This window comes from Thermobia domestica, chromosome 1 (assembly GCF_964235325.1).
Source record: "Thermobia domestica chromosome 1, izTheDome1.hap1.1, whole genome shotgun sequence".
NCBI classification, from domain to species: Eukaryota; Metazoa; Arthropoda; class Insecta; order Zygentoma; family Lepismatidae; genus Thermobia; species Thermobia domestica.
Window position 1 is genome coordinate 386,220,267 of NC_137454.1, and position 13,895 is coordinate 386,234,161.

Sequence of the window (13,895 nt, forward strand, 5' to 3'; positions counted from 1 at the left end):
GAGCTCAGTATGCCCACCAATGCTGATTTCTGCCCATACCGTAAGTCCACCACCATGATAATGGAATCTTTCTCGCACAAACATGAGATTTCTTCGTGTGTCACACTCCCTACAGATCAATACACGTCGATTATCAGATTCCACACCGAATCACGACTCGTCAAGAGAACAAAATATGGCTCCACTCATTGCGTCCATATCTACGATTCCCTCCGCTCACGATGTCGTGCTGTTAATGGGACACACACCATGGGCTTAGGTACATACAGGTCCCCTTCTCGAAGGCGATTGCGGACAGTTTTATTGGATATTGTGTGTTCTGTCTTTATTTGGAAGGCTCGCTGCAGAAGAGTTGCGTTCTGCCACGGATTCTGACGGGTTGTTAACAAGAGATAAAGATCGTCTCTGCCTGTTGTTGCTCGTAGACGACTCTGTCCTTGTCTTCTTCGAACATTTAGAGTCGTTTAAAATCAAGGATCTTATAAAATAGAGGATGTGCCCTTACAACAAAATCTTGAAGCCATACGTCATAGTTTCGCCACCCCTACTCTGCCCACTCCACCCAATAGGATTGCAATGTTTAGAGCCAACAATCATGACGGAAACGAAAGTAGCCAATCAGACTTTGGTGGAAACGAGAATAGTCAATCAGACGTGCCGATGCTCGGTTGTTTTTTGGTTCCATCGATTTAATAGGATGACGATACATATGGGCAGATCCTCTATTTATAACATCCTTGTTTAAAATCGAGTCCACTATCGGGAAATCATCCCTATTTGAGACTCTGTGTCAACCAAACAGTATTTGAGACCTCCCCCTATGCCTGACGAGCTTCTAACCTGAAAGCTCGCCATGCCAGAGATTCTGGCAAATCACGCTGTTGAGTCATTTTACTACGTGGACTTGGCCCGCACTGAACACAGATGATTCATGGAGCTTGAAAGCGTTGGCAGCGCCACACTACAAAACGTTCTCTGGCAGCACTACGTCATCGGCTATGTGCACAGGTGTGTGGAAGTCCTTTTCTATGTTGTGCATTCATGCTACTCGACTGTACTCCGAACTGGACCAGATAGTGTGTTGTCGGACTATTTCGTAAGACGTTTTACGTGATGTTATCTGATCCCCTAATTGTTTTGAGCAGTGTATGTACACTCACGAAGACATTTTCACCGAGTGTTTCTGATAAATGTTTAGGATTAAACCTTATGTTTACCATACTGAACAGGAAAATTTAAAGTAAACAACACCAAGCTCCATAAAATAGTTTGTACTTTTCTAGCAAATTTCATAACAAAAGAAGAAAACGGAAAAATCCACTCCACATAATAATGCTTTTCTACAATACTGCAACATCTCATTTGTCGTCACAGAAATTTAAATTGTTTGACTACAAGGGCTGACGCTCTATTCTCATAGGCCGGTTCCTTTTTAAAAGGCTGGCAACCAAAACACAAATGGAATAAGAGGAAATTGATCCAATCACATACAAATTATATTGTTTCTTTTTTAAATAAAGATTATTACATGCAGATAGGCATTGTAATTATTTTTAATACCACAAATAATGGCAGTGAAACGCTTCCAAACCAGACGCTCTCTATTTTTATGGTTTTAGAAACAGGTTTCTCGACGTTCATGCATCAATAAAGTATGACAATTAAAGTGTGTGAACTTGTTGCACTATACCCTGGTAAAACCATACATAAAGCAGAACGGATACTGCGTTGACGATTTCCTACTACAGTAACTTGACGGTTCTTGGCTAAACTCACATCCTACTTTTCTGAATTTTAGTGAATCAGATATCATCTTTAGAAAAAAAAAGCTATTAGATGAGTAATTGTTTTGAAAACCTTTCGTATAGAGGAGAAATTTGGGTGCCTAACAATTCTGCATTCATAAACTGCGCACTCAAATTTCTAGTCTATAAAAGAAAGTTAGTTTATTTCATAACATTTTGTAGATATTATGTGGCTTATTTTATATTATATATATAGGGTGTCCCACATAAAACCGGTTAATCATCTCTAGTTAAATTGTTTGTAGGGTGACAACACTGTCTCGAAAGTTGGCTACACTGCATTTTATCGGAAAGTTGAGTACAGCAGTGTGTTCGTGCGTCAGTAGTTGTGAGAATAGCACTGTTGAGTTGGTCCACATCCAGCAGAGGTCTTTGACCCTCAAGTTCCCAGGGGGCCAACATCGTGCGATTTTTATTTATGAGGCACAATGAACAGCAAAGTGTAAGCTGACAATCCTCACACAATAGACGATCTTAAAAAGAACATTACTACAGAAATTAACATCATCAGACCTACAGAATTACAGCGTGTTGCTAGTAACGTCATCAAGCGAGGTCAGCGATGCCTGGATGTCCATGGCCACCACTTTCAGCATCTCCTATAAACAGACAACTGTTCAAGTTACTAATATCTATTCATTGTTGCTGTTAAAAGTGTTACTTGAATCTCGTATGTGAGGCGTGCCGGTTTTATATGGGACACCCTTCTTCATCGTTTTCAAGTTGTTCACTAAAATTTGAAAAAGTGGACATGAAAATAGCGAAGATTCTTACACATTTTTTTTTTTTTTTTTTTTTTCACTAAAATGGTCTTCTAACCTTTAGTCGACGCAAATCGAGTAAGTAGTCACATGTATTCTTACATCGTACACTACGGAATTTGGGAGGAAATGAAGTGGGAAAAGATTGGAATCCATGTAATATCAGTAGTAAAGATCTGAGATAAGAACAGAGGACAAAATCAATGACAGGAGTGATGGTGGAAGAAGCATTCACCAAAAATTTAAAAACATGCTTATTTGGCAATCGATTAATACAGGAAAAATTAAATGAAATGAAGACTGATGTTGAAAAATGAATGAAGTCGTCGAATAAAAAGTGGGAGGAAGCGGGAGAACTCCGAGAAAACGAAGCACACGGTATTTGTCCCCTACAATGAAATGAAATAAAGTCTTCCAGTTTTACATCTCACGCTTATGTCACCTAGGGTAAAGGAGACGGGTTGCCCAGTACAAAGTTCACTTGGTGCGAGCTGGGGTCGAACCAAGAACCCCACGCAACAGAGGTGAACGCTCTACCACTGAGCCCCTCGCTTAATAATTACGAAAAAAGTCATCTGAAATTGTATTATACAGATCAGAAATGTTTGTATTAGAAAAACATCTTTGAATTCTGGATATGGAAAACCGAGGAAGGTTACAAAAAAAGCAGTGAGTATTGAAAATATACAAGAAGTGAAGTTTATTAGAAGTTCAGAATAAAATTTGTGCTGATGGGCGTGATAAAACGTATGGTGGAAGGAAAACAAGGGAGAAAGATTCTCCAGTTGATGGATTAACGGTGTTCAATACCTGCGCCATCTTTGTTTCATTTAACCCACTAAATTATATTGGTGTATAATTTCTCTATTTTCTCTTAGATTAACTCTAATTTTAGTGGTTTGATTTTACTAATTTCTTTTTGAAATCTACTTATCCCATACTTCGTGAATCTTTGTTACAAATAATTACTGTAGTAATGAATTTACTTATAACGCAAATTCATTTCGAAGGAAAGAACGAACATTTAACTAAGACTTGAAGAAATCTGTAAAATTACACCACTAAAATTCCAGCTTATTTTAACGAGCTACACAAATAAAGGTGGGATAGGTACGTAACACCCTTAAAGAGGGTATATCTTGCATTAAAACGAGAAAATAAACTGAAAATCAAACACATGGAAGCTTCTTGCCTTGCGACTAGTGCGTGGCCAGTAGTCATATATGTATATAATGTGGTCTCATCCTGTAACAGGAATATTAAAATAACGAATAATCAAAAATAATTGTTAAAATAACAAAAATTTAGAAATTAGTAAAACTAAAAGATCATTTTAAATAGAGTTTAAATCGTTTATCTATAGGATTGTAGATTAAACTACATTCGTATGTATTAGCTGAAAATGTTACGATAAGTCAACTTAAGTCAGTATGTATTAAATCAAGAGACATATATTTTTGATTCACGCCATGTTTGAGAAAGGCCTTTACAATCTCTGGATCTGGTCTCATGTGAATACTTACTTTGCTCCGGAAACTTTAAGAAACAATCAAATGGGCGTGCCTTAGTTAATCCCGCTTCATCACAGACTTTGATGAATCAACGTATGTAACGCATCGAATCAAACGCAGGTGACGATCAATACTATGCAGTTAAGAGCATCGCGATAAGTCCACATACTTTATTGTCTCCTTTGTAAAGATGTTATTTAACAACAGTCAATTTCTTTATACTTTTTCTCTCAATACAGTAAACTCAAAGTGTCCATTCACCCACACGTTACCCGCTAATTAATGTTACTTTAACTTTACTACATATATTTTCAGAGTAACTCATTCACATAGTAATGTAATTACCATGACATTGTACAATCGAAAGCAAAAGTACACATGCTTACCCCACACAATATTTTACGAAAAAATTATAAACAAACAGGCAGATTTGAGTATATTTTTTCTTTCATTTGTGAGTCCACAAAAATCTCAGTCAAATCGGTACACTAGTTCCACGAAAGTATTGACAAAAGTACGGTTCATATATATATACTTTTGCAAGGGACTGTACTATGACATTCTGCTTTTGTCACTTCGTTTTTTAAATACACAGAGGCCACCTGTTATGACAAAACAAAAACAAAAATACAAATTCAGTATATACTTTGTATTATTATTTACTTTACACTTCTAAGGTACTCCAACAACGTAACGTCCCTCACAGAACTTACTATTTGGAAGAAAGGTTTCCGCCAGGTTATGCTTGCGATACCACTCTGGCATGACTAAGGAAAATCTTGCTCACATCAGAATCCAAGACATGCTGGATATGTACGAACAACAATCTAATGTTACAATTTGTTTACAAAATTACTGAAAAGAAGTTAAGTTTATTTCTAGTTTTTAATATAAATTGTCAACCATCAGGCAATTTTCAAAAACATCGAAGTCATACTTACTACATGTGTATTAAGTTTACCCGTTCTGAATGTGTAAACTCGCAACATTCTTCCATGAAACATCTAAATACCGAATGGCACTAACATACTCAAAGACAGTCAAATTACTAACAGAAGTGTTTAATCAAATATACACGTATGGAAATTAATACAATATACAAACACAAACAAAGTGTTTCAACACATTCCTATCTTCATGTTTTCTCTTCCTCGCAGAAGACACATAACGGAAGGATATACCATGCTTCTTAGTAAACGATGTTCATTTCCACGTGTGGAATAATGAAAACGCAATTCCTTCATGAACTTTGATTCTATAATCTAAGCCGAGCTCATTACAAAGGATGTGCGCTTCTAATACTTATTATAACATACCAGTTAACAAAAACAATGACACTAGTTTCTCGCTTCAATGACTGTATATATATGTATAGCGTATTATTCTGATTAAAATTACAACATGGCTATTAAAAATATTAGCTGCATTCGGTGTTAGAAAATAGATCATTATTGCAGATAACGAATGTATAATAAGTTAGGATTACAATGAAAAACCTCATCTGATGCGTGCAACTTTTTGAGTAATATCTTTATAAAAGTTTCAACGGAAACTGCCGACTTTATCGAATCGATGAATACGCAGAGCATGGAGTTTTCTTGCATATTCAAACTTGAATTTCAACAAACGAAAGCTGGACAAAGGAACTCGTGTATATATATATATATATATATATCTTTGTATGGGGTAAGGGGAAAAAACAAGGAATGTTCATGTACATGCTTTGTCCTATCTGTTGTTGACTCTTGGTAGTATTTGACTGTATATGCCATGCATACATAGATGTAAAAATGTCCATGTAAAAAGGGGCAAAAGATGTAACTAACCCTATTCTTCTTACGCGGTTTTCAATATTAAATCGCAGTTTTCTCGAAAATGCAGTTTTGTGACATTCCTTTTTTTTTTCCCTTACCCTTCAGCTACATTTTACAATGGATGGTAGCAGGTCAAGATGTATGAAGAACACAGAATCTATAACCACAATAATTCATCAATTTGATAAATACGACTATTACCGTTGAAACAGTAATCAAAATATTACTCAAAAATGCAAATGCATCAGGTTAAGTTTCTTCATTGTAAATATATGACTAGTTTTATTAGCATGAAGACATAGGTCAATCATCCTATACATGTTTACAAAAACTCGAAGTAAAATTTGGTGATTGTATGTAATGTGTACTCACAGCAACAACTACACACATTTACTGCGGAGAGATTTTTTTGAACACACTGTATTCACTATATTAAAGACGATTACTAGATGTAAATATGAAGCCTCACAATCCTCAGTCTGATAAGATTATACACCAGAGCGATGCCTTCTGATAAAGGTATCTTAATGCTGGGGAAAATAACCCAATTATTGTAGAACACGCAACTCGTACGTGAAGAGGTTTAGCTTAAAACCATGCTGCGTGGAAGGTTTTCTGTCTTGTTCTCTTGGAAGCAAACAACGGTGATGAAGATTATTTATCCACACTTGTAAGGAAAATTGCATTGGGGCACGGATTACTGAGTCGACTGTATGATATTGCTACTTACAAACTTATATATACAAGTTTCCTCGAAGATAGTTGAAGGAAGTAATATTCTTAGACTATTACATTGATACTTTTATATCGGCCGTTCTAAAAATAGTTCCATCAGACCACAAAAAACTTTTACACATCAGAATTAAACGAAAGCGCTATATATTGGTATACCCTGCAGGGCCTCCTTGAGGGACTAGAACAACTAAAACTTTCGCAATATGGTAATGTCGTAGATCTTTGAACCATTAGAAGCATTGCTTTACGAACACATCAAGCAATTACATCGCTTCTTGACAGATGGCAGTGTAAGCGGGTAGACGTTGATACTAATTCCACCTATTAACATCTCTACGAGCTATATCACGCTCGACAAAAAAATCACACTTTTAGCAATTTGTGCATATGTATTAGTCTGTTTCTCTGTTAGTTAGCAAGTTACCATGTTTGCTTCTGTTCATATACATAACTTGTACCGATGCTAATTTCTGTAGGTGGGGTTAGTATCAATGTCCAAAGGTTTTTAACTGCCATCTGGAAGGAATCGTACTATTTGATGGGTACGTAGATCAATACTATAGCCCAACATTTATCTACGACGTCGCCATCACACCGTCAATTGGTCGTAGCCTCTGAAGGAAATTTCGGAGGCTGTATCATTATGTAGCATTCTTGCTTTATTTTAAATAATTTTCTACGGTCCGTAGGCGCCATTTTTAGAAAATCCGATATTCCGTTAAAATGTCTTATCTTTACAATACTACAAATATATTTGAATAATGCATACACTGTGTCTCTGTGTATTTAAAAGAAGATAGCACCTTTATGGCTTTACAGTTTAGCTACTTTTTGCGTGTACATAAAACATAAGAAAACAACAGTAGAAATCCACTTACTTCCTCTCCTTTCTGTATTTATTTTACAATGATAAGCACGTTAAGATTTAAATAACGATTTGTCACATCTGATAATGTTCTCCTTTCTAATACAATGTGCTTCTTTTGCAAGTATTGCAGAGTACAAAAAAAAAGTAGTATTATAAACAATCTCTAGTCTACATTTTTATGTCCCAATATGGGACACGCATACATTACATACATACATACACCCATCCACACACACATACAACTGAACTTTTATAATATGTCACAAAAACACAGAACTTTTGCTTTCTTATTAGCGCTCGTCAACCATTTCGCTGTTATATGCTTTTACTATATTATTGTTACTGTTTTTAGCTTTCAGAGTTCACGACAAAACAGAAAAATATAAAGAAAAATACAAATATATATATCTATAGCTATATAATTGTATATATTTATCTTGACTCTGCCTTATGTTTCGGAGGCTTAAATCCTTTAAATTTTTTACTCTTTCCGCTACCAGATGCCTGAAATGCTTTCCAGCTATTTACCCTGCTTTCTCGAGATTCCTGAAATTAAAACAACACCAAGCATTACTATTTATCACTAAAACAAATGAATAATAACGTGCAGCAGAAAACTCAATATGGCCTACTCTTATTATAAATAATGAAATGAAATCTTTAAGTTTAACGTCCCACGGTTATGCCGGTTAGGCTAAAGGAGACGGTGATGAGAAATGAGTGGAATGAAGAAAGTGGGAGGAAACGGGAGAACCCGAGAAAACCCACGAGCACGGTGTTTGTCCACCACAAAGTCCACACGGCACGATCGAACCAGGGACTCCAAGCACTGGAGGTGAACGCTCTACCACTGAGCCACCGCGCCCCCCACTACAAATAATGTTCCAACTTTTGAGGGTAGTTGTACTTCCGCCCGTACAAGCGAGTGACGTCAAGAGCGGTATCGTGAGTCATTGCTGGATGAACTGAAGAAGTGCAAAGGTGTCAGTTGTAAACGTTCAAGATGGAATGGGGCGAGTATGAACATCGTGTGGCTGTGACAGTGTTGAACAAGATAGACAAATCTCCAGGGGAGATTTTCAAAACCCATCAAAAGCTACAAATTAGTAAAAAATCGTTTACCGCTCTATCCAGCAGTTGGTTCAGACTGGAAATGTAAAAGATTGGCCGCGGCAAGGAAGACCACGCACAGTAAGAACACCAGCAATGGCGGCGAATGTCCGACGAAATCTAGTTAAGAAACAGTCAGTTATGGCTCGTGTGCTAAAGATATCTATGTCTAGTACGTTAAGCAGTGACCTGCGACTCCATACTTACAAACAACGCAAAAGAGATCTCCCGACAAATGAACCAAAAGCAAAGCGCTTACTTAAGCGTTACGCAACAAATGGGCATCGTCGAATCCTTTACACTGATGAAAAGATTTTCTGTGCTGAGGAGATTTTTAATGCCCAAAATGAGAGGACATATGCCACACCCTCTAGAGAAGCTGGTGAAAAGACTTCAAGGATCCAGAGGAGTCAGTATCCTGCCTTAGTCACGGTGTGATAGAGTGTGAGCTACAAGAGCACAACGGAGCTCCATTTCTGTGAAAAGGGGGTCAAAAACGTCAGCCCAAGAGTATCAAGAGTATCAAAGTGTATCAAGAGACAGTGCTTGAGAGACAAGTCAAGAATTTCAACACCCTCTTCCATGGACAGAACTGGAGCTTCCAGCAGGACAGACCTAGCAAACAAGGCGAGGTCAACCCAGCAGTTACTAGTGACAAATGCTCTGGACTTCATTCCTACTTCAGATTGGTCTACTTCAAGTCCGGACCTAAACTCTTTGGACTACAAATTGTGGTCCAAGCTTCAGGAGTGGCCATTCTGCCCATTTGGTTCTTGTTGGCTCCATACAAACGAGGAATGTCTCTCCATAGGCAGTATTCACTTTCTCGTTTGTGTCCACCTTACGTACTTCCAACTTCTCTTTGTAGCTATATCTGATGATAATCACGATTCTCTGCACGAAACTCTCCCCACCGGCGGCAAAACTTGGTACGTACCTTCCAGAGGTGTTAGTACGAAATTGCCCGAACTATATCACGCATGAGATAACTGTGGGACTCATCCAACGTGACAACAGTCTTCCATTCCCCGTCCCACAATACCAATCCGAAATGTTTCTTACAATTTGTGGCAGTTTTTCTTATGTTGAACAATGAGGCACCAGAGGAGGACGTGGTTAACAGTGGTCTGTACCAGATTTAATCTCTATGACATGTCACGTTATGGCATGAATTCCCTGGTATGTCAGTTGACGAATTCCACAAAGCATCTCGAGCGATACTTTCGCTTGTAACCTCGAACGAGCTCTTTCTGTTGTCGAGTGTTTCTGCATGGGCCTTATTTATATTGGTCTAGCCACGATATCTTGAACGTTGCTCACTTCGATGGCTAAGCATTCTCCCGAAACTGTTTCGCTACTCGGTTCTGCAAAAAATATGCGCGTGGGGGCACGGGGAGGCCTAGATATACCCTTTAATAACGAATCACGTTCGGCGACATTTCACTGCCACCAACACGATATTCCAGCACCTGCAAGCTGCGACACCACACTGATAATGTCGGTCTCAAATTTTCTGGCACAACTACAAGGATGACAGCAACGTTGCAAATCAGTCGGACATAAACCGAACAACCTTAGTCATGGTAGACGTTTAGAGGTCATACCTACTAAATGAATTTCGTATACCCTTTTCCCACATACGCTTGAAAGTACGTTGTTGCTGATATTTATAGCTAATTTAGCGAATAATAAAAGTAGTTTTAACAATAGACAATATTATAACATCAGTTGACATTATATAAACAGTTATCAAAACAAGGGAAATACTCATGTACTGTAACATGTAACGCTGTGTATCGGATGATAGTGAGTGAGTAGTACAAGGAGATGTGTTACGGATTTGTTGCTTGTTTAAGTGTAGCATCCCTTTTTGGCACCGAGGCTGTATGAGATATGGATCTACAGTACAGTGCATGTTATATGTTTCAAATTAGCAACGAAAACAAGCTGTACTACACCGTATTCACTGTTAAAGTGATCCTAATGTAAACAAAGTGTAATTATATACCTTCACCGTTTCCTCTAAACTACTATTTCACTATGCCATGATGCTGATGCAACAGGCGAAAGGCCAGCGACTAGTAACGAGACTTTTTAATACACAAGTGTTGACATTTCTCATTAATTTTCCTCCTTCTAATGGTGCACGAAGATAATACTTCTTACAACTTCTATGTCTGAATCCTGACAGTTAGGAATAAATGAAAAGTGTATTTAATGGTTTAATGTGAAATCTAAAACTGAATATATTTTCTGTGGATGCATATATTCTGTGTTGCATTTCGGCTGCTGTGGCCAAACAAATACCAACCAACCACGCGGGTTTATTTTGATTGAAATCACTCTACTAGTGAACACGGTTTACTGCTTACAGGTGGCCAAACACCATATTATTCAAATATATTGCATTTTGTTAAGGTGGTTCCCCTATTTTGATAACTAAAAATTTTTATTTGAGAAAACCGAAGAGAAAAAAGTTTGATAAAACTTCTTTAACCCTTAAGTACTTGCGTGGGGTGTTCACAGACCCCCAACCAGGTAACTTTTGTGTTGTTAGCCAGAAGTCCTGATGAAAAAATATTTTAAAATGTCTGAAAACGAGTTCAAAAAATCTGATTCCAGCAAATACTTTTACAAACATGTCTAGAGTTACGCTACATTGTCTTAATTATTAAAAAATATATTTTTATTGTAATAAAACACATATCAATTTGGGGGTCTACTTGACCCCCGCGAAAGTATTAGTGTCACAAAAAGGGCGCGAGTACTTACGGGTTAAGAATCACGAGGTCGAACATTAACTTCCACATTCATTATATACCTGTTACTGTCAATCTCAATTTAACAGAATTTTAGAATCAATTAACGATTACTGAAGATTACGTTCGCTTTTAATATTGTACGGCAATGGTTCCCTATTACACTTCACTGTTGCGGACTCCCTTTTTTATTTTAAGGCAAGGTACGGACCCACATCTTTAAAATTTGGTACCTGCGTAGCTGTAATACTTGAAAGGTAGATGGGAATATTAATGACAATTAAATTGCACACCTTTATTTAATTCATAAGCTTACAGCGTACTTACAGTATATACATACAGGAGGTTGATAGCATTATTTACATCCTTTATAAATTATGAAGCGTAAATAATGCCACAGACCATTAATTTTGTTCCATGGAACATCAATTTGAAAAGATTGTTGTAGACTACGCTTATTTACAATTGGGACGCAGTAACTCAGTGGCCAGAGTTTTCACCTCCGGTTCATGGAGTCCTTGGTTCGATCCCCGCTCGCGCCAAGTGAGCTTTGTGGTGGACAAACACCGTGTGTATGGGTTTTCTCGGGGTTCTCCCGTTTCCTCTCACTTTCTACATTCTACCATTTCATTCATTTCTCATCATCGTCTACTTTAGCCTAGTCGGCATACTTCAAGATTTCATTTTTAATTTACAATTTATGAATTCTACATACTAAAATTCACTGTAGCAAATTAGATTACTGTGTTTTCAAATGTATTTGTAGCCGAAGAATTCATTAAAAAAGGAAAAAAAGTTTTCGTTTGACTTAGTTCCCAGAACTCGTCTGACGTATGACATACGATTTTCCAGTAACAAACTTCCAATCTACCAAAGATGGCAGGTGAAACTGCCGAAAGCGTTTAGGACCCAACACGTCCTAGGTTTTAACATCCGTACACCGTAGACAGTATACCTGTTTGGAACCTAAAAGAAACAAATTATGCGAAATATAAGCGGAGGTGCGTCACACGTAAACCAATTCAACAAATACCCGCTCTAAAGAAATCTCTCGTAAAGCTAAATTTACCAACATTTCAGTTAGAGTATACGGACTTTGTTCATGGCACAAATTATACAGGGTGTTTCAAAACAACATCGACTGAAGGTGATTCCTGATACTAAGATAAAACAAAAAGTATAGACCAATCTGGGTGCACAAATGCTTCCTTTCGGAGTTATAGGCTGCTAACAACATGAAAAAATGAACGTTAAGGGTCGATAGCTCCAAAAATATGGGACCTCCTGTAGTTGGGTCAAGGCTTCACTTAAGAACTAACATGTGCGCTATCCAAAAATACATATTTCAGAATCCCACAGAAGACACGAAGCAATTTTTATAGAGGGAGTTTAGCTACGGGTATGTAATTTGAAATACTCTCTAACTACCTCTATAACAAATATTGCGGAAGTACCATAGGTTTCTGAAACGGATATTTGGATAGGGCATGTACTAGTTTCTAATTGAAGTCTTGATCCGACTACGGTAGGTCCCATAGTTTGGGAGCTATGGAAGTTTTTTTTTTTTTCATGTTTTTGGCAGCCTAAAACTTCTAAAGAAAGCACTTGTGCACCCAAATTGTCTATACTTATTGTCTTATCTTGATGTCAGGAATCACCTCCGCAACGTTCAATGAATTGAAGAACATGTATAAATGACCCTACCTCGAAATTCTTCTGCCATTCTTTTTCCAATGTGGCTTTCTCTTCTGCTTCTATTTCTTCTTCTCTTTTCCTCTTTCTCTCTTCCATGTCTCTCTGCTCGAGATTCCTCTTCTTCCTTTCCATGTCAGCAAACAGCTTCATCGTCATTACATACACAGCATGCTTGTAGTTGGTAGGGTTATCCTCCTCCACTGACGGGTCTTTGCCCTCTTTCTTTAATTTCTTTTTCTTCTCTGCTATCTACAAATAGAAAAAAAATAATAACACTGCTGTTAATTATCATAATGTAAGAGACTTGAAGAGCAATCGTAATATCCTTAAACTCAAAACAGACCAACCTTCTCTTCCCTACCACATTAAGTACCATTTAAAACAAGTAACAGTGTCACGTGTACACCACGTGAAGTAGTTTGGTTTGTATAGCGTGATATTTTTTTTTCAAACATTGAAACTGGAACAGGTTGTACCTTTGCAGTGCTTTTGGTTTTAGTACAGATTAGAATGGAGATGCAATCAACCCTTAATCGATTGCAGGAAACCGCTTCTCGCTATCTATTACCGTTTTTTGACTCCACAGCAGTGATTCTCAAAGTGGGGTCCGCGGGATCTAGCTAGGGTGGTCCGCGAGGCCTAAAAATTGAAATGGAACTTGGAACAAAAATCTATAAAATTAATAAATTACAATTTCCTTTTCTTCCTTTACAAAATCTGCTCCGTTATTGCACCTCTGATCTTATTCCTAAGACCAGTACAGATAGATAATAGTACAACATAATAATGAAATATACAACAACATACAACATACCATTGTAAACTCACAGCTATGAT

General features: G+C 37.5%; 1 protein-coding gene across 1 annotated transcript in view; it reads right to left on the bottom strand.

Annotated features, from left to right (window-relative positions):
* Window positions 1-1,256: 1,256 nt before the first annotated feature.
* Window positions 1,257-13,895, bottom strand: part of LOC145665033 (dnaJ homolog subfamily C member 8) — a 60,695-nt gene continuing 48,056 nt past the window's right edge. The window contains exons 5-6 of the mRNA XM_081732258.1: window positions 13,068-13,307; window positions 1,257-8,040 (exon numbers count right to left, since the gene is read on the bottom strand). Of these exons, the coding sequence (XP_081588384.1) occupies window positions 7,927-8,040; window positions 13,068-13,307 (354 nt within the window). The 3' untranslated portion in view covers window positions 1,257-7,926. The remainder of the gene's footprint in view (window positions 8,041-13,067; window positions 13,308-13,895) is intronic.